This window comes from Polyodon spathula, chromosome 15, assembly GCF_017654505.1.
Source record: "Polyodon spathula isolate WHYD16114869_AA chromosome 15, ASM1765450v1, whole genome shotgun sequence".
Taxonomy (NCBI): domain Eukaryota; kingdom Metazoa; phylum Chordata; class Actinopteri; order Acipenseriformes; family Polyodontidae; genus Polyodon; species Polyodon spathula.
The window spans coordinates 16,789,745-16,813,949 of NC_054548.1; the positions used below are offsets into that span (position 1 = coordinate 16,789,745).

The following is a 24,205-nucleotide window of genomic DNA, read 5'->3' on the forward strand; positions in this document are numbered from 1 at the left end:
TACAGTTGGATGTACCTTTGTCCTTATGTAAAATGTAGTTTATTAAAAAATACAAAATACCCACAGTCCTCCAGGTGCATGTCCTAGTCTCTATGACTTATTTCATTTCTGTAAACAGGACATTTTTCCATCTTTTCCTAGGCTCCAAAAAAGCCACAGCTGCAGCCCTTCATTTCTATACTGCCAGGTCCTTCAGGCCACTGTGTGGGGATCAGCCAATGATCCCTCAGCGAGGCACGGTCTGGTATAATAGCTGCTTTGTTTTAGAGGACACAAGAACACATCTTTCCTAACCAGCTACAGTACAGCAGCAACAGCTGGTCAAACTGAAATGTCAGGTGCAATTGATAATGTACATGTGCCTTTAGTATCTGTGGTACGGAACAGCCCAGAGGATATTTGCTCCCCAAAAAACTACAGCATCCATCTTGTGGAAGATCAGCTGGGTAAAAAATTATCCAGTTTTTTTCAGTGGTGGCTAGAGAATCACTTGCCTCTCACAGGAATATTCAACCCTTTTATTGCAGTGTGACTTGCTATTAATGCCTGAACGCACGAATATTGTACCTGTGTACTAGGGCTGAGTCACTAGGATACACTATACCATGATGGTATTTCATGATGTAAAGACTACCATCCGGATTCCTAACATGTGTGGTGGTAGTCTTCAGAACCATATATAGTAGTCTTGATATATATATCTATATATAATACCATTTTTTTAAATGGTTAACCAAACAGGCAGTAATAAATTATTAATAAGAGCTCACAATTTCTCATTGTTTTCCAAAACTCCAGTTTAATAAATGTGACTTTTTTTGCATCTGTTTGCAACCCTTGATTCTAGCAACTGGCATTGGTACAGAAAAGTTAGGTTGACACATGGACTGTATTTTCTTTTTGTGTACATATATGTAACACTGCAGTTCACTGCATCATGTCTTAGAGTGAAAATGAAGCCTGTAACAATGACAAATACATGTGTCAGGGATGTCAGAATCACTGGCTTGTCTGTGTGCATCATAAGTCAAGTTTTAAACAACCTTAACCAACTTTTTTAGTCAACCTTCCCTTGCTGGTCTAATGCATACTGTTTTGCTTACATGCATGTGTTAATTAACTTTTCAACCGTTAGCAATCTGTATTAAGTTCATGCCAGTGAACCAAAGGCGTGGTTGTTGTGCTTTTTTTATCAGCACAAGGACTCATGTTTATATATTCACTGTCCTGTGTGGGAGAAATAACATACTTTATTTTTTTGTTTAAATTGGATATTTACTTGAATTTCCAACTTTTTTTTTTTTTTAACAGCATTTGTTTTCTGTGCAAGAGCCTCTATTTCCCACCGATTTCCTTGTAACAAATTCTAGAAAGATAACTGTATACCATTATGTAAAATGGCAAAAAACACATCAGTTTGTTATGTTGTGTGCTACCTTTAAGAAGCGGCTATAAGGACCTAAGTGAGTCTAACATGTTTGACGTAGGGAGTGTATGAACACTATAGAAATCTTTTTTTTTTTTTTTTTGTTTAACTTCATTAAAGGTTACTTACAGAAAGGTAGACAAAAATCAAGCGCATTCCATCAACTTAATTTGCTAAACTTAAATAAATTACCAACAAAATAATTGTATATCGTTCTGTACATATGAAATGTATGTATTTAATAAAATGGAAACAATTCAGACATACTTTAATTTCGGAGCAAGGTACAATACATTTCGAAGAAACAAACAGAAGCACTACTTAATTATAACTGAAAAAAAAAAGATTAAATGAATGAATTTAAATGGTGGTTCCCAACCTTTTTCTTTACTGGGACACTTATTTTCGAAACTACTTTTTATGTGTATATGTGTAAGTGCATGTAGAAAGTATGTACCTAACTTAATGAGATTCCTGGGATTGGATCTTTGCTATCAGGTCAACATGGAATGTTGTCATTTTTTGCACATTGAAAGTTGCTGATGGTAAAGTTCCTGTTTCTTTTGTTGAATGCATTTTTCACATTCTGAATGCTTGTAGAGAAATGGCATCTCAAATTTGCAGGTTTAAGAGTTCTGTTTAACAAAACCTCCCTACAAATAATGGCTTGGGGCTTGGGTCGTCCTCGAATCCAGTAAATACATGCTGGTCCACGCAACCGTTAGCTCATGTAGCAAATTAATCTTTCAGTTTCTAACGCAACTTATTGCACTCATGAGTCACAAACTTTTGAAGACGAGGTGGGTGGGAAGCAATTAAAAAAATTACAAAAATGATTGGAGAGATTACAGGATGTTACCAGTGCTGGTGGGCTGTGATGTGTAAATTAAACTGGATTGGTGGCACAGTTGATAGGATTTATAGCATTTTGGCTAAATGTGACAGCATCAAGAACAAACTGTACACATTATTTCCAGAAGTAGTGTTAATTTCCTTTAGGCATATAAATCCATATAAATAACATAGAGCTGAAATCTATCATTCACGCTACAGTACAGTTCACTAGTCAAGCCTCTTTTTGTTTGACATTAACTTATGTTACCATATGCAGCTAACCTCCAAAAATGTATGGAAATAATAGGTAGTATCCTCACAGCATTTGCGCTCCTTTTTACAAAACAGTAACTCCTGCTAAACAGAGATATTGAGTGACTAAAAGGGCAAAGGTATTTGGCATACATTTTTTGAATGTTTAAAACTTTTTTTTTTTTTTATTTTGCAAACGTTTGCTTTCCAATACCAGGTTTATAGACCAGTGCTTCTTCCAGTAGCGAGTCTAGTCAGAGCTTCTGTTTCTATGCACTTCATTCCACAGCCTGCAGACACAGTGCCATTTCAACAATGATAGCAGGGAGCTGGAGTCTGCTGTTAAGGCTCCTACTCCACTGCCAGTGTGTGCCTGCTGAGAGCAGGCTGTAATCTCCTGACCAGCTGTCTTTAGCTCTCTTCAATCCTCAATGACAAACAGGATCTATTTTCTACAAGAGCCTCGGGACTTGTTTTTTCCCCATATGTTTTGTCTCCAGCAACTCTGCCAGTTTCCTCAGGAACTGCTCGAGGTGCCAGTGGTACGCATCCTGATCCAATGTCTACTTGCAGCTTTTGATTAAACACTATGTTCTTGTTCCACATTGGAATTGCAAATATATTCTACAAATCCTCTAATTTGTGTTTAAAAATCCCTAATATCAATACTCCAAAGACCAGTTTCCTAGGTTGACTGGGGACTAAGCTAATCACCTAATTTGTGCCAAACACTAATAAATGTTTCAGAAGATGTAACTATTATGCTTTTAGAAAATTATAGGGTATGCATAATAAAAGCACAATAAAGTCTTTGTTGTGCATTTTTGCCTTGCATATAACCGGATTGTCCGATAGTCATCAATGTTGACGTATTTGGGATCCAGACATTGTCAGAAATGTGAAACTGAAGGTTTCACGGTCATGAGTTGTTTGGTAAAGTTTAGAGTAATGTTACTGCAGGGCCAATGTTAGGAATAAGGTTGGGTTAAGTTTAATAATGTACAATTTGACTGCCTTCTGTTCTAAAACTATTTCCAATGGCTGCTGAACATATCCACAGCCTTTTTTGAAATTTCTCTTTTGGTATCTTTTTATGAACCAATTGTGATTCTATGTTTTTTTGTTTTTTTGCTCCATGATTATGTATTACGGAAAGCAACCTAATACTGAAGCAAAATAACCCAACATGGAAAGTTTAAAATTGAGAATTTCTGTGTGGCATCTTATATGTTAGACTTAAACTCCTTGCAAGTGTTACATAGAAGCCATTTTTTCTACTTAGTAAAGGATAATTTACTTCAAATTCCCAGAATCCAGATTGCAGGGATTTATATGTTTAATGCTTAATAAAATGTTCTGGTAATTTGTCAAGGAGATTAAATGAGCTCAGAAAAATCTTCACCCTGTTTGGGTTCATGTGTATGCTGAGGATCAGAAGCAGTTCATTTCAAACCTTTCCCCAAGAAGGTTGAGTGTGAAAAGTGGGCATTATGTATTCTTTTAAAAAAAGTCAACACAAAGATCAATGGTTTTTATATTGTACCTGTGCATGTATACTCTATCTGTACAATTTTAACTAGATAATTACTGAGTGTTTTGCTTTGCATGTTTTCTTGATATCATATTATGAATCCTAGCATTACATTTTAATGATGATCCTTCTAGAGGCAAATAACAAAGAAAACAACAACTGTGATGAAGATAACGTTAGGTTACTTACCATAACCCTGGCTCCCTGAAAGAGAAGACGACCACCACCTGCTAGGTATGGGATATTCCTGCCCTTCGGGTAGGTATCGCTGAGCTCTCTATACCATAGCTGCCGAAAGGCCCCTTCCTGGGATGACGTACTCAGTCCCGCCCACTAAGGGAATAAAACCATCACTCACAGGAAGATCCTCCTCTTTTTCTGTCTAACCCGTGAGGGCAACCGAAGCGACCTTGTAGGTGGTGGTCATCTTCTCTTTCAGGGAACCAGGGTTACGGTAAGTAACCTAACGTTCCTTTTCAATTCGAAGACGACCACCACCAGATAGCTATGGGATAACCTATACCAAAGCCGTCGCGAGAGAGAAGGAACGGCAGCAAATGAGGGACGCACAACACTGTCTAACCCAGGGGTTAGCGGTGTAAACTTACACCCTCAAGGACCCTTGCGGGGCAGGGTCTTGCAAGGCAGGGTCTACCACATTATTTTGGTAGAACCTAGTGAAAATATGCGACGTAGCCCAGCTAGCCATAGTACAAATGTCAGACATCGAGGCACCTTTGAAAAGGGCCCAAGATGTAGCCAACCTTCTAGTGGAGGGTCCGGCTACCCTACCCAGAGGGGGCAAGCCAGCACCATTGTACGCAGTCGAGACTGTCCACAATCCAGTGAAACAGACGCTGCTTAGAGAGGGGCTGTCCTGGGGTCCGTGTTCCATGGCAGACAAAGAGCTGGTTGGACTGACGCAGTGCTCTTGTCGTATGCACGTAGCCTCTCAATGCCCGCACTGGGCAAAGGGTATTTAATCTCTCATCCTCCATTGAAGCAGATGGGGTGGATGAAAGGACTCCAGTTCCACAGATTGGAAATCTGATTGGTTAATGTGGAAGGCTGTAATCACCTTGGGGACGAAAGCAGGGTTTCCCAAATATGCATGCAGGAGCTGTGCACAGACAGCACCTGCAGCTCACTTACCCGCTGGGAACCCTCCACCAGTGTATGGCTGCTGAGCACGTGTAAGACACAGTCAGGCGGCGGTGTCTGTCGCGTTTGGCATTGAGGTGAAACAGATTGAGCCACGCTTGTAGCAGGCGCATGCAAAGCAAACCCAGAGGAATGGCTGAGATGGCCGCGGCCATCAGACCCAGTAGTTTCTGGCATGATCTGAGGGTGACCTGCGATCCCTGTCGAAACAGGGAGAGGCAACCCTGGATAGCTGCGACTCTGTCATCCGACAGGTATGTGCACATCGTAGTGGAGTCCAGCCGGAGCCAGGGAGAGGCCGAATGGCAGCACAGCAAACTCGTACATGCTTCCTAGAAAGGAAAAGCGCAGATGCTTCCTGTTGTCTGGACGAATGGGAACACCACTGTAGACGGGACAGTCTATGGTGGTGAACCAGTCGCCCAGCCGGATGGACTGGAGGATGTGATGGTGCGTCAGCATTCGGAACCTTCATTCTTTCAAAAACCCGTTCAGGAGTTTCAAGTCTTAAGATGGGGCAAAAGCTGTCGTCTTTCTTGGGTACCAGAAAGTACCTCAAGTAGTAACCCTCTCTGTGGGAGATAGGGTCTACGAGATGAATGGCTCGCTTACAGGTGGCCCTGAAAACGCCTTCTGTAAAGCTGGTTTGTGGACTGACCACAACCTGCGTTCCCTCTGACTGCCGATTTGGCTCGGTTCTCTGCTGATGTGCCCTGTAGGCGATGCCTTAGGTCACCTAGTGGGGCTGTGGGACTGGTACTGTTCTGGTGACAGTTCAAGTCGACCTACCCCATGCAGATTCACCCATCTCGCCTGCAGAGATGGGGAGCGACTGCAAGCAGCATGCGCATTAGCAATATCAAGCAGGGATCCCTGGGACATGTCGTCTGGGGCACCCAGAGCTGCTGACGTTCCGGCCGTGGAGGATGCAGAGCTCGTCCTCCTGGCTCTCTCTAAACAGGCTTCTTTCAGCCGAGGCTCAAAGGCCTCACAGCCACTACAGGCCACGTCCCTCTCAAGGGCCATGGTGGCGTCATCCCAGGAAGGTCCCTTTCGGCAGCTCTGGTATAGAGAGCTGAGCAATACCTACCCGAAGGGCAGGAATATCCCATACCTATCTGGTGGTGGTCGTCTTCGAATTGAAAGGGAACCAATATTGTATGCAATGTAATCATAAAGTAATTGCACACAGGAATTATTGTTTATTTAGTCTTTTTGTATGTTTTTAAAAACAGCTATACTGATAGCAGAAACACAATTAAAATTGCAGAAGTAAACCATGGGCATTCCTTAGCACAAGTTCACACACACACACACACATAATGTACGTTGAAAAATAAGATTCGTAGCTGAAAGTTAGTAAAAAAAAATAATCCTTGCTTATGCTTCATTTTATTTTTACAGTGATATTATTGCAATGGAAAATACATTCTCATTTTCATAACAAATTATTACTCTCACCTTGTGAAGATATTGACTAATAGTTGTACAGGAAATATTTACAGATATGAAGACACTTTATGATTTCAATACTAATGCACTGCTGTATTTGTCAAACAATATGCATTCCATTATATTATCATGTACTGTATGATAGATAGAGTTGCAGCGGAGGATGTGTGTCTGTACATGTTTTTCCTATTTATGTTTCATTGTATTGTTTGCCTTGTCTAGGTTTTCTAAGCACAGGTGACCAAGCTGCTAAAGGAAACTATGGATTGCTTGACCAAATCCAGGCTCTGAGATGGATCAAAGAAAATATTCAAACTTTTAAAGGGGATCCCAAGAGAGTAACAATATTTGGATCTGGAGCTGGGGCATCGTGTGTTAGTCTGCTGACACTGTCTCATTATTCAGAAGGTAAATTTGTTTTGTTTTATTATAACATTTTCAACAAAGAGATCAAAGCACAACATGTGTATCAAGGTTCACTGAAAATATATTTACAGTTAATTAGTTTTGGAGGTACTGTGGTACATAGCAGCAGACATTTTGCTTGATAATGTTACTGGGACACTTATACAGTGACACACCTTGCAGTTGAATTGGAAGGAATCGTAATACAAGTACTGTAAACAACACAAACACAGAGGATACAAATGTCACAGGTGGTGACCATGGAAATTGATTTGAGATCAATGTTACCTCCTAAAAACTACTAATAAATTCAAGCCATGTCAATTTGAAGCATGACAGATTATCAGAGGGACTAGATGTTAGGTCATTGCTGCCTATAGACTATGGAACTAGTGTAATTGACAAGGTTTTTTTCTTTCTTTTTTTCACCTTGAGAATGTCTTGTCCACAGAGTATGTGCTCTATAGATTAAACCTTTTATAGAGTCCATTTTAATATGCTTGTTGATTTAGTTTTCTAAAAATTTGATGACTTTATTGGCAACTGTGAGCCCAACATTATTTTACCACCCACTCAAAAAGGCCTGCTGAATTAAATAGCAATGGCAAGAAAAACATCATTCATGTATGACTGATAGCCAGCTCTTCAAACATATTTACATATTATTAAGGAAGTTGAAGAGGGGTACATGGAATGCATCAAAACATGTTATTTATAATATGTTTTTTTTTTATATTTGGCATGTTTCCCGTACGGGTGCACACGTACAGTCCTGTGCCCATGTTCATGTGGCCAGAGCACAGTTGAAATGAAAGCAGGAGGAGACGCCACTAAACTTTAATACTATTGAAATTGACAGTCTTCCAGAAAAGCGCATGAGAGTGGAACACAGTATAATTTACAATTGCTGTCCTTTGCATCACAGTTGTAACACTAGGTTACAGTATAAGTTTATTTTACAGAAAATAAGATATGTTAAATTAAAATGCATCACCTAAAATATATTTCAAGAAGTATGTATTAGTGAATGTTTACAAACAAATTATCTTTGTTTCCTAGGTAATCAGTCAAAAATGTGTCTATAGATTGTGGGATACTATAAGACCAAAGGCGGTTTTTTCAGTGCTAGGGTGTTTTTAGTCACAAACTTGCTAGGATTTTCTCACAAAATAAATCTGGCTATAACACCAACCTTGAACCCTAGTTGTCTCTAGTCTTCCATATTGTTGCACTGACTTTTACACAGTATACTCTAATAACTGACGACAAGGTACTGTTTTTATTATGGTACAAATAAAATATCAACACGGTTTGAACATGCATATGTTGGGATACATTTTTTGTTTTAAAAAAAACTTGATGCAGCCTTAAAGTTTGCAAATGTTAGAAGCTTTATAGTGAGTGTTATGTATAACAGTTGGTGTTATTTTTTTTTAAAACTTAACATAAAATACATCAACTATGTTTCAGATTAAGTCAAAGTTTAATTTATTTTAAGTTTGATTATATCCTTATGCATTAAGATACAACTGTTGACATGACTGTTGAGACATTCTTTTCCAATCATAAATAAAAATGGTCACATGACAGTTTAAAATATAATGGTTTAATCAGAAATAAGTGTTTTGATTACATGACCTGATCTTAATGTAAAATCCAAATAAATTGGACGATCTTGCAATGAAATAATTTTTTTAAATGCGTTATTTTATTATCTTACAAGCAATTTTCAAAACAAGTTTTTAAGAAGAGCTATGTGATATGAAAAAGGACAATCTTAACCCATTCGCTTATTCTAATTGTGAAATTCACGTTCAACTAGAAGTACGATTTAATGTTACCGGTACCTGAAGCCATGCAGGGAGAGACGTGAGATATGACAAACGAAGGAGGTGTCACATTGAAATTGAACCTAGCCTTGCTATTCATTTCATATAGGATTAAGCTAAATATTTTTCTAACATATTTCGTTGATCTAGAAATCTAAAAAAGTGCTCCGTAGTGCATTGCAGTCTTCGAACTTGATATGCTTTTTCTTGCACTGAAGCAGAGTTACAGTAGTAGCCGGATGTATGCTGCTTGAATCTATGTGAACTATGCAAAGGAATGAAGTGTTAAGAACCAAAAAGGAGTTGCTAAAACAGAGAGCATTATCCATAGGCGTGTGTAATACAACAAACTGATTACAGGAATGACAAAGTGTGAGGAATGCATCGGAGTGCATTTTACACCAATGCACGGCTCTATCCAAAAACTACGGTATGCAGCATTTGAAATGTTTTACTCTTGAGTACCCTCCAACAAGTCTTTGGACAGTCATAAACGTACTTGTTTTTTATGTTTCTGGGTGTATAATACTAAGTGTTTATTCAATATACTTCAAAAAATAAAACAAAGAGACTTAGCTGGCCCATCTAAGACCCAAAGTATATACGTCCAACAATTCTTTGATCTGAGAGAGAAAAAACAATCTTTACAAGCAGCTTTTAAATCTTGAACCAGCTGTTTAGACACAGTACTGATCACCAAAATGCACATATAAAATGTACCATCATATAACAAAAACACAATCTTTTAAAACAAAGGACTTGCATTAGAATGTGGACAAACATAATTTTATATACACATGGAGATAAGAGACCCCCAGCCTATCTGACTCATACTGTCAAACTTAAATGATTCATCATGTAAGCATCTGCAGGTTAAAGTCTGCTAAAGGGTCCTCCTACTAGTTCTGACACAAAATGGGAGACAGTGAGGGGATGTCTCGTTAAGGTTAGTTTTCCCATGTTTTTTTCATAATCGTATAAACTGTCAATATACAATAGTCCCTTGTGGGGGTCAGTCTTCAGTGTGATTAGAAACCCCAGAGCATGAGTAACTATACACTGTACAAAAAATAATGTCAATCTCAAAAGCAAGAACAAATTCCATCCACCAGTTTTTGTATGTCAACCAGTATTGAAGATTTACCAAATGCTCACAAGAATTCTGCCGCGTCTGGATCTTTCAGTATAGCTGAGAGGTTTGCATATTACTTGCTACAGAACACTGTGTAATGCTTAAAAACAAACCCATTAAGTTACCTATGCAGTGACCTGTGTTGAAAGGTAGTGATATATTTTTTATTCACACAGCCCAGCCGTAAATCAGCTTGGGAATGTAACCAAACTATCCATTATTGAATCCTGTGGTTGTAATAGCCACGAAAACAAAGATGCTGTTTCCTGTGCCCTTATTGCCAATAAATCTGAGCATCAGCATTGTTACAAATAATGATTTTATAACTATTGCAGAAAGATTTTGATCAGATTGCTCTTGTGCATGTTTTTAATATTTCAAAGTTATCTCAAGTGGGAAATTACTTGAACATAAAATACAACAGGTTTTTTTGGCTTTGTGCTAACTATTTTATAAAAATAAAATAGCAGACCAAATTCTTTTAGACTAACTGTATTCTTGTGAAATGCCACACTTTTCATATCCTAATTTTTATTTATTCCATCAGATCTTTTCCAGAAAGCAATAATACAGAGTGGGACTGCATTGTCAAGCTGGGCGGTTAACTACCAGCCTGCCAAGTACACCAGGATGTTAGCAGAAAAAGTTGGCTGCAACATGCTAGATACTATTGATTTGGTTGAGTGCCTGCGAAACAAGAACTACAAAGAGCTCATAGAGCAATACATTACTCCAGCAAAATACCACATCGCCTTTGGGCCCGTCATCGATGGGGATGTAATACCAGATGACCCACAGATTTTAATGGAGCAGGGGGAATTCCTTAATTATGACATCATGCTTGGGGTGAACCAGGGAGAAGGATTTAAATTTGTTGATGGCATTGTGGACAGCGAGGATGGGGTGTCGGCGAATGACTTTGATTTTGCGGTGTCTGACTTTGTCGATCATTTGTACGGCTATCCAGAAGGAAAAGATACCCTTCGGGAAACCATCAAATTCATGTACACCGACTGGGCAGATAAAGAGAACCCTGAAACACGCAGGAAGACTCTGGTCGCTTTGTTCACAGATCACCAATGGGTGGCTCCTGCAGTTGCCACAGCAGATCTTCATGCTCAGTATGGCTCACCGACATATTTCTATGCTTTTTATCACCATTGTCAGAGCGACATGAAGCCCAGTTGGGCTGATTCAGCTCATGGAGATGAAGTTCCTTATGTGTTTGGCATCCCCATGATTGGGCCTACAGATCTCTTCAACTGCAACTTCTCCAAGAATGATGTCATGCTGAGTGCTGTGGTTATGACCTACTGGACAAACTTTGCCAAAACTGGGTAAGTTACATGTTACTTTCATAAAGTATAGCAATACTAAAATAAGCTTAGGAAACTATGTCTTAGGTGGATGGTTGTATGATGGTGGAAAGAAAAACTTGGCTTAGCAATCTAAGTGTGCATCAGCTCTTAAGCACTTAAAAAGATATAGACAAAGTCAGTTGATTTAATGTATTAGTGTTTCTCACAGATACATGAGTATTTTTGTGAAGTTTGTGTCAAGATAACATTATAGTATTTCATGTACAACTTATAATAAGTTTTTTATACATTAGAATGTTCATGCTCCTATCTCAGGTCCCTTATTGAGAGATAATGGAGTTATTTACATTGCAAAGTTAAGCCATCTTGTGAATGTGGGCCTTTACTGGATCTTTTATCATACACATGTTTAACTATCTGCCCAAGGTCTGTTTAGAATTTTCAACGATCATCGCCCCTCCAAAATCTAAAGCCAAGGAGCTTGTCATGGGATGCTGTCTGCAAGCACGACCCCAGTTATAAACACAACTATAAACATTTAAACACATGATTGCTCTTCTGCTGACTGATGGGTCTTAATCTTTCTAGCACTTTAGCAATTTTAATATCTTTGTTGTGTGACAAATAGGTTTGCAGCGGTGCAAATTTTTCTCATCACAATACAAGCGGAACAGAAAATGACGATGCCCCGATATTATCATGTCTGGATGTAGAATCCTTCTTTTAGGTTATTTTTTATATAAAGAAAGGAGCAGTTATAGCAATATCAACAATAGAAATGTATAGAACAAAGAACATATTTATTTCACAGAATTGTATTCTTGTCAACTTCCAAAAGGAGTACAATAGCACATGTCCAAACAGTAAGTGGACTGTAACACTAAATACATTTTAATTTCATTGAATGGTGTTGAATTAAAAAAGATAAAGAAGAGAACACTGTCTGCAGTCAGGAGTCAAACTCAGTTATATCAACATAAAAATATAGATACTGAATGTTTTACTGGGAAGAAACATATATCGCTGCTATCACAGCAGTCCCTCAGTTGAAACCACACGCCACACGCTTGTCACTCCCATGGGCCTTGTCCTACATGTCACATAACACGCAAATCTTTTCCTCTGATGGGAACTACACTCGACCATAAGCCTTTGATATTTTTTTGACAAGTAAGGAAGGTTTCCAAGTGTGGAATGTTATATGATGCTGCATATATCTGACTTACTAACATTATCTGGGCCATTATCTTGTGATATCACGGTAATTGATTTGACACATGATAAAAATGAAAACAATTTCTGTATCGCGATCTGACAGTATAACCGTTGCATCGCTGCAACCCCAGTGACTAACACCTTCCCTATAATATTTATTTGTTTTCTAAACTATGTTTTTTACAATCATTTTGATTGCAAATCTGCACTGTCATAGAACGATTATCGCTGATCATTATTAATCTTGCTTTGTGAAATCAGTTATCGTTTATTGTCTATGTTGGCATAGCTTTTCCTGTTGTGTTTCCATATTTAGATTAGTAGGGAGATCAGTGCAGTTATTTTGCATGTTGGACTGGTTTCAAGGACATCTGCAAAGAGATGACTTTGCAAGAGTCTTATATTTTTATGTTGTTTAGTCAGCATTAACCAACATGATTTTGCCCATTTTTTTCTTATATTATCAGTAGTCTTTTCTACTGATACCTATTATTTAAAATAAACAACAATAAAAATGTTTTTTTTTTTTTTTTTTTTTTAATAGTAAATCAATTAATGTGATTTATTTATTTGTTATTTTACTAGGTGGATCTTTACTTTAATTTTCGACAGACTATGCTTCAACGTGGATTAATTTCAAATCCTGTTTATGGCCTCTTCACAATTTCCTATGAACTGACTGCTTGAAAAGTAAAGGGTTCTCTTCTGTGGATTAGGGCAGACAGTGTTCCCTGTAGCTTATCTAATAAAAGTACTTCTGCTTGGAGTGCAGGGTGAGCAATGCCAGTGTGTTTCAAATCCTGTTTGTGCCAAGTTGACGATCTTGGCAGGGAAGCTGCATTGGTCTTTGTTCTCCTGCAGGGTTAGGGAGTATAGGGTTAGGGTTAAGGAGTATAGTTGACCGGAGATAGTTTTACTCTGTGAGTTTCAGCAACCCCTACTGGTCTGTTGGTCCCTTGCTTAGGTTCTGCATGTGAAAAACGGCAAACGTAAATCTGTAAAGATTCATATTCACATTCACTGTTCTTTCAGGCCCGATTTGCACCCATATCAGTATTGTATTTATTCAGTTGTTTTTAAATCTGCGATTTTAATCAAACCTTAAAAATGATTTCTACATTATTCCATGTTTTAGATTTCAGTGACCTCTACATTATCAGAAATCACTTTCCCAATTGTAAAATACAGCATCTTAAACAATAATTTAAAACCTTTTTGCCAAAGAGGCATGAGTCTACAAAGAGGTCTTGTTGTTTAATATATATATATATATATATATATATATATATATATATATATATATATATATATATATAAGAAAATGCTTTAAAAAGTTATTTTTTGATCATTTAAAATAAGTTATTCATCCACCTATTGCTGTAAATACAACATTAGAACTAATATGTAAAAGTAGGTCCATGTGATAATCTTTCCCAGAATGCACAAGTAGAAATGTCTGACATACAGACAGACAGCCAAGTGCATTCAAACACCTGAAAAGGTGTGTGATTCAGTACATCCCATGCAGCCTAAGGTGTTTTAGTAAAAAAAAGGTTCTAGTCACCAACTTGCCATCGGCAGAGTTGAAACAGAAATTATTTAAATGTTGTATATCTCACACAGTGTTCCCATCCCCAGGAGTATTTCCAATTATATCATTTACAGTATTAGAGTTCTGTAACAAGTTACATATTTGACATTAAAGGCAAATTATGCACGCCTTTCTTTTGAAACGTTCTGTTGCTGTGAATTCACAGGGTGTCTCAAGGAGAGATGTCAAACTGCAACCTTGGAATACATGAGTGATAACTGAAAAACCCAAAGATGTTTCTTTTATAAATTATATGTCTGCCATGTTGACATACCTGTCTTTTATCTGTAACCTTATTAGTGATTTGCAAAATATTCAGATTTGAATTTCCCTTGAAGGGAAAAACAGATATATTGACCTGTGATTTCCAGAATTAGCCTACCAGTAGGCAAGACAGACAGTTTTTCAGCTTGCTTTTTTCTTCCAGTTAAAGTGATGCAGAGATTATTAGAATTGCAGACTGGGGCGTCAAGCTGTTGTGCACTTAGGTGCAACATTTGCATGTAGAGGACAGACACTGTGGTTTCAACGTCTTCTCAAGGTTGAAAAAACATTTTAAAATAAGAAATTACAGGAACTCACTTCTGTATGTCGGTCTGGATAAGAACTTGTACATACTATTATACTAAATTCTGATATTTTCAAGTAGCCTATGATAACTGTTATAGCTGATTTATACAATCCGTGGCTGATTATCAGGTTGACATTTTACAACTAGACCTAGAGTTAATTTAACCTCTGTCTCTATCGAATCTTACACTGTACAGTGCCGTTTTTATTTTTGATTGATTTCGGGATTTACACATATGGTTTTGTATTTATAATGCAATTGCTATGTGATCATTTGTTCGCTTACAGTGTAATTGCATTGTAGTTAAAGACTGTGAGAGAGTGGTTGCAGTGCGCAGATGCGTGGTGATGTCACAGACCAGGAAATGAAAAACAGAGACAGGACGGGTGAAATGATGATGGCGCTGATGCACAGTTTAATAATTAAACAGTCAGAAAATAAAAGGTTTGTATAAACACAGCACACCAATACAGGACACGGCACTTGCGGCCAAAATAAATATACAAACAAAACATACAGACAAAACAAGTGGACGAACACTAAACACACAAGCAGATTGCTGGCCTTCTAGTACTTGTAGCAATTGGTTTCTTTTTAAATATAGTCTCCTCTCTCTCACTCGTTCTCCACTTCCCGAATACACAACCACAAATAAGTGACAACATGCTGCTTTTATGCAGCTGTACCGAGACTCGATTGCTAATCAGTCATTCAGTTGGAGTCTCGGTACAACTGCACGTGAATTTATTTAGTATAATTCCCTGTGCTCACATATTATTACATTTTATCTGCACGTGAAGTGCAGTGCAATCCTTGGGCCTAAATACAAATATACATTTTAAACACATGTGCACATATCCCATATTATATCCAGTGTACCAACTACAATACACCAACATTAACAAACTACATGCAACATATAACACAAAAATATGCAAAATAGGCGGGGCACACTGCCACAAAGACACATAAAAGTTAAGTATTACCATTAAAAATATTAAATGGTATAATATGTAACTAAACAGTTCACTGAAAATGTATTGTTGCCTTAGGTCAACATGATAGCAACAGACCCAATTCCTGTAGTGCTATTAATTGCAAGACAAGATTTTGCTACACTCCAATGTATAAAGGGTTTCCTTCTAAATGTGTGCATCTATGGAAACATGCTTTCCAGGGTTTGAGCTTATACTGATACAAACTCAATTTAGCATCTTTACTGGTAGAGATTTTCTGTTTGTACCAGTTGAAGCTCAGACTGGAAATTTGGAATTTCAATTCTTACTGGATTGTAATCTCAACCATGACATGCATATATATCTTTTTTTTGTTGTTGTTTTTAAAAATGATGTAATCCCTTTTTAAATATATGTATATACACTACCGGTCAAAAGTTTTAGAACACCACCATTTCCAGTTTTTGTTGAAATTAAAGCAGTTCAAGTCCAGTGAATAACCTGAAATGGTACAAAGGTAAGCGGTAAACTGCGAGAGGTTAAAAAAAAAAGTTTAGGTTACCAAAAACTGAAAAATAATGTACATTTCAGAGTTATACAAAAGGCCTTTTTCAGGGAACAATTAATGGGTTAACAACTTACAGCTGTTCTGCAGCAATGGAAGTAAATTAAGCCTTGAAAGTTGATGCTAACAATTCCTACAGGTGTTCCAACTTTTGTTGATTACTTACAAACCCTCTGTCTGTATAAAACAGTGTTGGAACAGACTGTGTTACTACACCCTCTTAAGCATTATTTAGACAGTATTGTACTGCAGGAAGTAGTATATTGCTATCATAATGGTGAGAAAAAGGCAATTAACAAAGGAAGACAGACATACCATTATAACCCTTAAAAGTGTAGGTCTTTCCTTTAGAGAAATTGCAAAGAAAGCCAAGGTGTCAGTGAGTACAGTTTCCTACACCATCAAAAGGCACTTGGAAACTGGAGGAAACTCTGACAGGAAGAGGTCTGGCAGACCCAAAGCCACAACAGAATCAGAAGACAAGTTTTTGAGAGTCAACAGCTTGCGTGATAGGCGGCTCACAGGACAACAGCTTCAAGCACAGCTTAACACTGGTCGAAGTAAGCAAGTCTCAGTTTCAACTGTGAAGAGAAGAATTCGAGCTGCAGGTTTGACAGGTTGTGTGGCAGTAAGAAAGCCATTGCTAAGATGGCAAAATAAGAAAAAGAGGCTTGCCTGGGCCATGAAGCACCGCCAGTGGACAAGATTTGAAATCTTTTGTTCATCATGCAGGGTTTTTTTATGCCGTTGTGTAGGCGAAAGGATGGTTCCTTGGTGTGTTCAACAACTGTCAAACATGGAGGAGGAAGCGTGATGGTCTGGGGCTCTTTTGCTGGATCCAGAGTCGGCAACTTGCACAGAGTGAGTGGTACCCTGAGCCAAACGGCTACCACAGCATTTTGCAGCGCCATGCAATACCCACTGGTATACGCCTAGTTGGTCAGGGGTTCATCCTACAGCAAGATAATGACCCAAAACATACCTCCAGGCTATGTCAGAACTACCTTATAAAAAAAGAACAAGACGGTAGGCTTCAAATCATGGAATGGTCAGCACAGTCACCAGACTTAAACCCCATCGAGCTGGTTTGGGATGAACTGGACAGAAGGGTGAAAGCAAAGCAATCTACAAGTGCAACACATTTGTGGGAACTTCTGCAACAGTGTTGGGAAAAACTTTCCGAACAATATTTGGTTTCCATTGTAGAAAGAATGCCACGAGTGTGTTCGGCTGTTATATCTGCAAAAGGTGGCTGCTTTGATGAGTCAAAAATTTAGATTAAATTTTGTTAAACAAAATGATTCCATTATTTCTTTTTTTATCTCCAATTGTTTATTTGTCCAATGATTTAATTTCAGAGTACACTGAGACATTAAACTGAGTAAATTTCAATAAAAACTGGAAACTAAAACTTTTGACCGGTAGTGTGTGTGTGTGTGTGTGTGTGTGTGTGTGTGTGTGTGTGTGTGTACACAAGTGTGCCTCCATGGTTCAGCAGGTAAACTTCAAACAATCGCAGGTGCTCAATCACAGCAGGAGAATAGATCAAAACAGACTGCTTACCCTTGGTGACTTCACTGAAGGAGACACTCCCCTGGGAAGGAGAAAGAGAGCACACTTGGTAACTTTGCAATGTATATTTAATGAATTGGTTCAGATAAAGAGACAGATGTTAATGTCTGTACAACAGTACTGACGTTTCGACGCTGCCAGCGTCTTCCTCAGAGCATTCTGGGGAGGCTTGTGTACACAGGTACTAAAAAGATGTATTTAATTAATTACACACATTTATGCTATTTCAGCAATTTAATACAGATACGGATATACAGGTAAATGTCTGTTTATAGATGTTGTTTTAAGTAAACATATTGGTTATATGTACCATTATGTCTACAAGCCTCCACATGGCAAAAAACATTGATTTTAAAAAATCAAAACAACAGTGAACTTACACCCTGTATGTATATTATTATATTTTAACAGGTGTTCTTAATTTAGTTAGAATTGTTTTACATTTATAAAACCAATACAGAAAAGGGAAAGATACTCCTAACAATTTAATGTAGACAAAACCATAGTTTTAGAAATTCCTTCAATAATAATAATACAGACACAGATAATGGCTAAAGAAACAGGGCTAAACTTCTCCATAAAGTACTTCATTAAGCTCCCTCGACTATTGTATCTAATGTATGTATCCAATAGCACTCACAACGTTGTAACTTATTTATCAGATCCCCGCCTTTATTTGAAAGACTGATCGTCTCTATACCATAAAATTTCAAAGAAGATACTGAACCATGGTTGGCTGTAATATAGTGTCGGGCAATGGCATAATCCATATTTCTATTACGAATGGCTGCTTTAAGTAGAGCTATTCGTATTTTAAAAGTTCTTTTTGTCTGGCTAATATATACAAGACCACATGGGCATTTTAGCATGTAGACAACATGTTTCGTACTACAAGTAATAAAACCTCTTATTCTATATTTAGTACCGGTATGGGGGTGATGGAAGGCTTTTGTGTCCATATTATTGGCACAGTGCACGCAATGGCCACAATGGGTAGCCAATTTTTATTTACATATGTAGAATATACTGTATGTATTACTCTGTCTCTGAGGCTCTGTGCTCATCTAAAAGTGATCATAGGGGGCGCTGTGGTAAAGGTGTTAAGTTGTTTGTCACTTTCCAAGATGTGCCAGTGTTTAAGAATGATGTTTTTAATTACACTCGCATTTGAGTTATATTCAGCAGAGAAACAAATATGATGAATGCTGTCTGTTCTAGCCTTATTTACAAATAAAGTTAAAGTTGTGTTTTGCTCTTAAATATGCTCTTTCAGTATAATTTAGTCTAAATTTCTTTCTTGAGGTTTACAATATATTGTAGTTGCAAGTATATTGTGTTCTCCTTTAAAAACCGTCAAGTCTAGGAAATGTGCTTTCGTAATCATCAGTAAATCTTCAGTAAATTTCAAATCAGTAGAGTTAATGTAATCTATAAAAAATTAAATTATCTCTCTCTCTCTCTCTCTCTCTCTCTCTCAAACAAAATGTCTCATTTTAAATCACTAGACAACACCAACAATTCATGGTTTGTAGACACTTTTAACAAATCTGTCTCTGTGAAGATTTATAATCATCCTCCACCAACGAGCGAGACAACTAATCTTTAACTCGACTAAAAAATTAAATAAAAAAGCATACCCCATTGAAACACGCTAATTTTTTGCAGCTCATTATCTACCCAGTTTAATTCACCGTTCCTGAATTCTCCAATATATACTGTGGAATTCTCCAATTGACTGTTGGTTGCACCTGAGCTTATTTAGGAGTGTCATAACAAAGGGGTGAATACTTAACTAATTGACTTTTCAGGTTTTTATTTTTAATTGATTTGTCGTCGCCCCCCCCCCCCCATTTTTTCACACATTGAAAGTGTTGAATAGGTTGTGGAAATCAAAGGGGGAAAAAAAATCCCAAAAGTGTACCGGAAACCATAATAATAAATAGTACAGTAATTCATGTTAGATTTGGAAATGTCACATTTTTCAGTTGTTGTCAGTTTTCTGTTAAGTATATGGAAAACTACATAGCTGTATGTAATTCAATTTGTTAACATAACATTATTCAGCATGTTTCATTTGACTTTATGAAGCTAAATTAGATAATTATACAGGGTGATGCAAAACGTTTGGCCATAGCTGTATCGATATATTTAAAGATGTAACACTTTATACTACAGGCATATTTGTTAAAGTAAATTCTGTTATGAGTAGCTACAGTACATCCTGTAATCTCATTTTGTGGCTGATGTTTTAGTTTCTGTTGTTATCATTAGGTTACAAGTATCAAGTGAAGATGCTTGTTTTTTTTTTTTTTTTTTATTTGAAAGTAAAATGCTTTTTTAGTGAGAATCTTTTTTTTTTTTCATAAAAGTGGGTAGAAGCCCAGAAATGCATATTCATTATTGACTATTGTGAGTATTGTGAATTAGTCTAATGCAGCACACCAGAAGGTGATCATGGATCGGGAAGCAGGATGACAACTGTATATTCAGAATCAATAATGTTACTTGCCAGATTGAACTTTAGGGGGCCTGTGATTAATGTTATTGATTTGTATATACTCTGTTTAAGACATTGTACATATTATATAGTGCAGACATGTGTGTGGTGAATAATGTATTTATCAAATGTTCTATTTGGGGTATTCTGACCTATGGATCTTTTTTTCATATGCCATTTATTCCTTGGAGGAATGAAATCTAATTTGAGCTAGGTGAAGGTTACAGGGGTGTGTATTTCACCATGCACCATGTACTAACTACAGTGGCTTTAGTCTATCCTATTTTGACATTAAAAGTGGAATGCTTTGATCTGATTTGAATTTCCTTATGCTATTGAGGAAGATGGTAGCCTAAACCTAGACTGATGGTCTTCACCAATTTATCTTTAATACTGCGCATCAGGCACTGGTTTCTAGTAACTTTCTATGTAAAAATACAGGTTCTGTGTACTTTTAACTCCATTAAATCACATATGAGAAATCAACCAATCATTGTTCATGATTTGTCAGAAATATTAACTTGTGTACAGATTTCATTTTGTGATTTATAATAAGGTAATACATTGTGTGTACAGTAGGTTTTCTCTTACTTTGAGAGACATCATTTCATACAGTTTGAGCAACCAGAACCTCGCTTCAAAGTCAGCTTGCCCAAACTGTGCAAGATTATATATTTCCTGCACAAAACATATTACATGTCAGTGTAATAATAAGGTGTGCTACACTGACACACATTCCTTGTTGTTATGTAAGTTTGATGATTAATTAACGGCGGCCTTTAACAACTTAGTAGCTCAAGGGATTATTCTTATACCTATGTCTTTTTGGAATCCCATATGGCTGTGACTTTGTTATAATTATAATCAATTGGGGTTTGTCAGTGAATTGGGGCTATTTTGTAAGGTTATAGGCTACATATTTAATGTATATATAAAAAGAAGATATTACAGCTATCTTCAGTCTGTAAGATTTGATAAACAATAACATTTTATTTTAAGAATGTACTGTTTTAGATATAGAATTAACAATTTTTTTTTTAAATAATCAACATACGTTTCTGTTTTATTTTAGTGACCCGAACCAACCTGTTCCCCAGGACACAAAATTCATCCATACAAAGCCAAACCGGTTTGAAGAGGTAGCATGGTCCAAATATAATCCAAAGGATCAACTGTATCTGCACATTGGTCTGAAGCCAAGAGTTAGAGACCATTACCGAGCCACAAAGGTAGCCTTCTGGTTGGAACTTGTGCCGCATCTGCACAATCTAAATGAACTTTTTCAGTATGTGTCAACCACCACTAAAGTACCTCCACAAGATACGACTCCATTTGCATATACTAAACGAATTCATGGAAAAGTATGGCCCTCGACTACAAGGCATCCTGGCATGACCCAAGCCAACAACCCAAAACAAGCTAAGGATACTCGGAAATCAGAGGAGACCACAGTCATCATTGAGAACAAGCGTGATTACTCAACAGAGTTAAGTGTCACCATAGCTGTGGGGGCATCTTTGCTATTTTTAAACATCTTGGCTTTTGCAGCTTTGTACTACAAGAAGGACAAACGGCGCCATGAGACACACAGGCGTCACAGCCCTCAGAGGAACACGACAAACGACATAGCACACATTCAGAATGAAGAGATTATGTCCTTGCAGATGAAACAATTGGAGCACGAACATGAATGTGAATCTTTGCAGGCTCACGATACTCTGAGACTCACTTGCCCACCAGACTATACCCTCACACTGAGAAGATCGCCTGATGACATTCCACTCATGACACCTAACACCATAACCATGATTCCAAATACTTTAGCTGGGATGCAGCCCTTGCACACCTTCAACACCTTCAGTGTCGGTCAAAACAGTACCAACTTACCCCACGGCCATTCAACCACTCGGGTATAGTTCAAACAAGGTACTTGCTGGCTTTCAGCCAGAACTGTAAAAGTATACATGAACAAAATAACTCATCACAGAAGTTCAAATATTATTTTGTTACAGCGCCTTCTATAAATGATTAGAGATGAATTTTAAAAACCTGTGAAATGTGAAAAGTGAATGTCACTCCCGAAACATTGCGTTTGGATTTCTGCTTTTTAACAAAGGGAATAAACTGAGCTCCGGACTCATTTGATACTCTTCAGATTACTGACAGAGACACAAAATTACACACAAAGTAGATTTATGTATGTAGCAAGTGATTACAAGGTGATTAACTGCTTTGTATGTGCCATTCTCTGTATGCCAAGGACGTCTAACAAGGGATTCTCTTGTGAAATAGTGAAGATCATTTACAGGGAGACGCCAATGGAATCTGACTTAAAGAAAGGCCTATGCAGTCAAATGGTTTTGTTATGTGCGAAGTGAAAAATTGCCAGCCTGAATTGTATTTAAGAAACTTTATTAAAAAAAATAAAAATAAATTTAAAAAATAAATGTAAATAGTAAAAAAAAAAGAAGAAAGAAGAAAAAAGCTTTTATTGTTGTTTTGAGTTTAAATATGGCTTTTAGGGAGCTTGTGCTTTCAGTTGTGATGTGTGTAAATATATTGGTCAGATCATCTTTTTAGTCAAAACAATGGTTCTCTTTATTGTGTTGAAAAAAAGTCAAACTTTGAAATGTTGCTTATTTGTTTGAAGACATATTTCCTAGAGATCATACACATTATTTCAGTGTTATATGACCTTTCTTCTTTTCTGATTACACTTGTTGCATGTTTAAGTATTGCTTACAACCTGCATTTCAGGAAAGGCTTTGTTCCCTATTATAAACAAGAGTTAGATCATGAGGGAATAAATACAGTTTGTTATCCAAGATTACGTGCGATGAGTACAGTAGAAGAATTGATTTATAGGTATTTGGTTGGCTAAAAACCTTATGTTTTTTTTTGTTGCTTTTTTTCATGATCCATCATGTGCTGCTTAGTATAGTTTAAAATATAGGCCATTTCAGCAACCTAAACACTGCCTCAGCTTAAGCAGTAACCAGCATCTTAATGGACATACAAAAAAGGCAGTGGTTTTTGGCAACGGCATTAGTTGAATATGTACAGAAATGTATTTGTTAGGTATTTCAAATTGTCATATGCTAGCAATATGTAAAGTATTGTGCCAGTCATATTTTGGGTTGAAATTAAAAATAAGCTAGTGACTAAATTAAAATGAACCAGGAATCCAGATTTTGAATTATGCATCTGCTTAAAACAAAGTCTATTGGAAGATAATTGAAATACATTTGTAAATTCAAACAAAGATACCCAATTTGGCCTTAGATCCTTTACCTGAAAAGGCACGCAGGGTTTTAATGTAGGATATTAAACTATATTGTTTATCTTATTATTGTTTGCATTGTTTGCCTTAAGTGATGATAGATGATATTTATGGCTGGACCCGTGTATACAATTTTCAGCAGCATTTTTAATAAAATATCACAATATTTTCTAATACAGTGTTTTATTTATTGAACATACAATTCATTCATTAAAATGATTTACCCCTATTGTTCCTTTTGTTTAGCTTTTGTAGATAATTTTGATCAACACCCATACAACACCAATTCTAATCCATGTGGTTGTTATAATTTTATACTGTGAGAAAATATTCAGCTTTTTTAATCAACTGGTCTTGACTTGATATGTTGTTATGCTGATATAAGCATTCTTAACCCAATTGGAAATAGTCCAAGAGTAATCACTATATGAAATTCTCATACAAATTGCATTTTATCAAGGTTGATTATCAAACAGCACACACTTACATATGTATTAGGTTTTCTTCAATGTATAATACAAACAGATATTGTGTTGTTTTTATACCAATGAATAAACATTTGTGAATACATTGGTGGATATAGTGGTATAAATGCACTGATGTATATGCATATCTAT

The 24,205-nt window shown here is 37.0% G+C and overlaps 1 protein-coding gene across 2 annotated transcripts in view; it reads left to right on the top strand.

Annotated features, from left to right (window-relative positions):
• LOC121328136 (neuroligin-4, X-linked) overlaps positions 1-23,852 on the top strand; it is a 71,199-nt gene extending 47,347 nt beyond the window's left edge. For both annotated transcript variants that reach the window (XM_041272648.1, XM_041272649.1), the window contains 3 exons: positions 6,879-7,064; positions 10,570-11,359; positions 21,381-23,852. In XM_041272648.1, coding sequence (XP_041128582.1) covers positions 6,879-7,064; positions 10,570-11,359; positions 21,381-22,224 — 1,820 coding nt within the window. In that variant the 3' untranslated portion in view covers positions 22,225-23,852. The remainder of the gene's footprint in view (positions 1-6,878; positions 7,065-10,569; positions 11,360-21,380) is intronic.
• Positions 23,853-24,205: the final 353 nt, after the last annotated feature.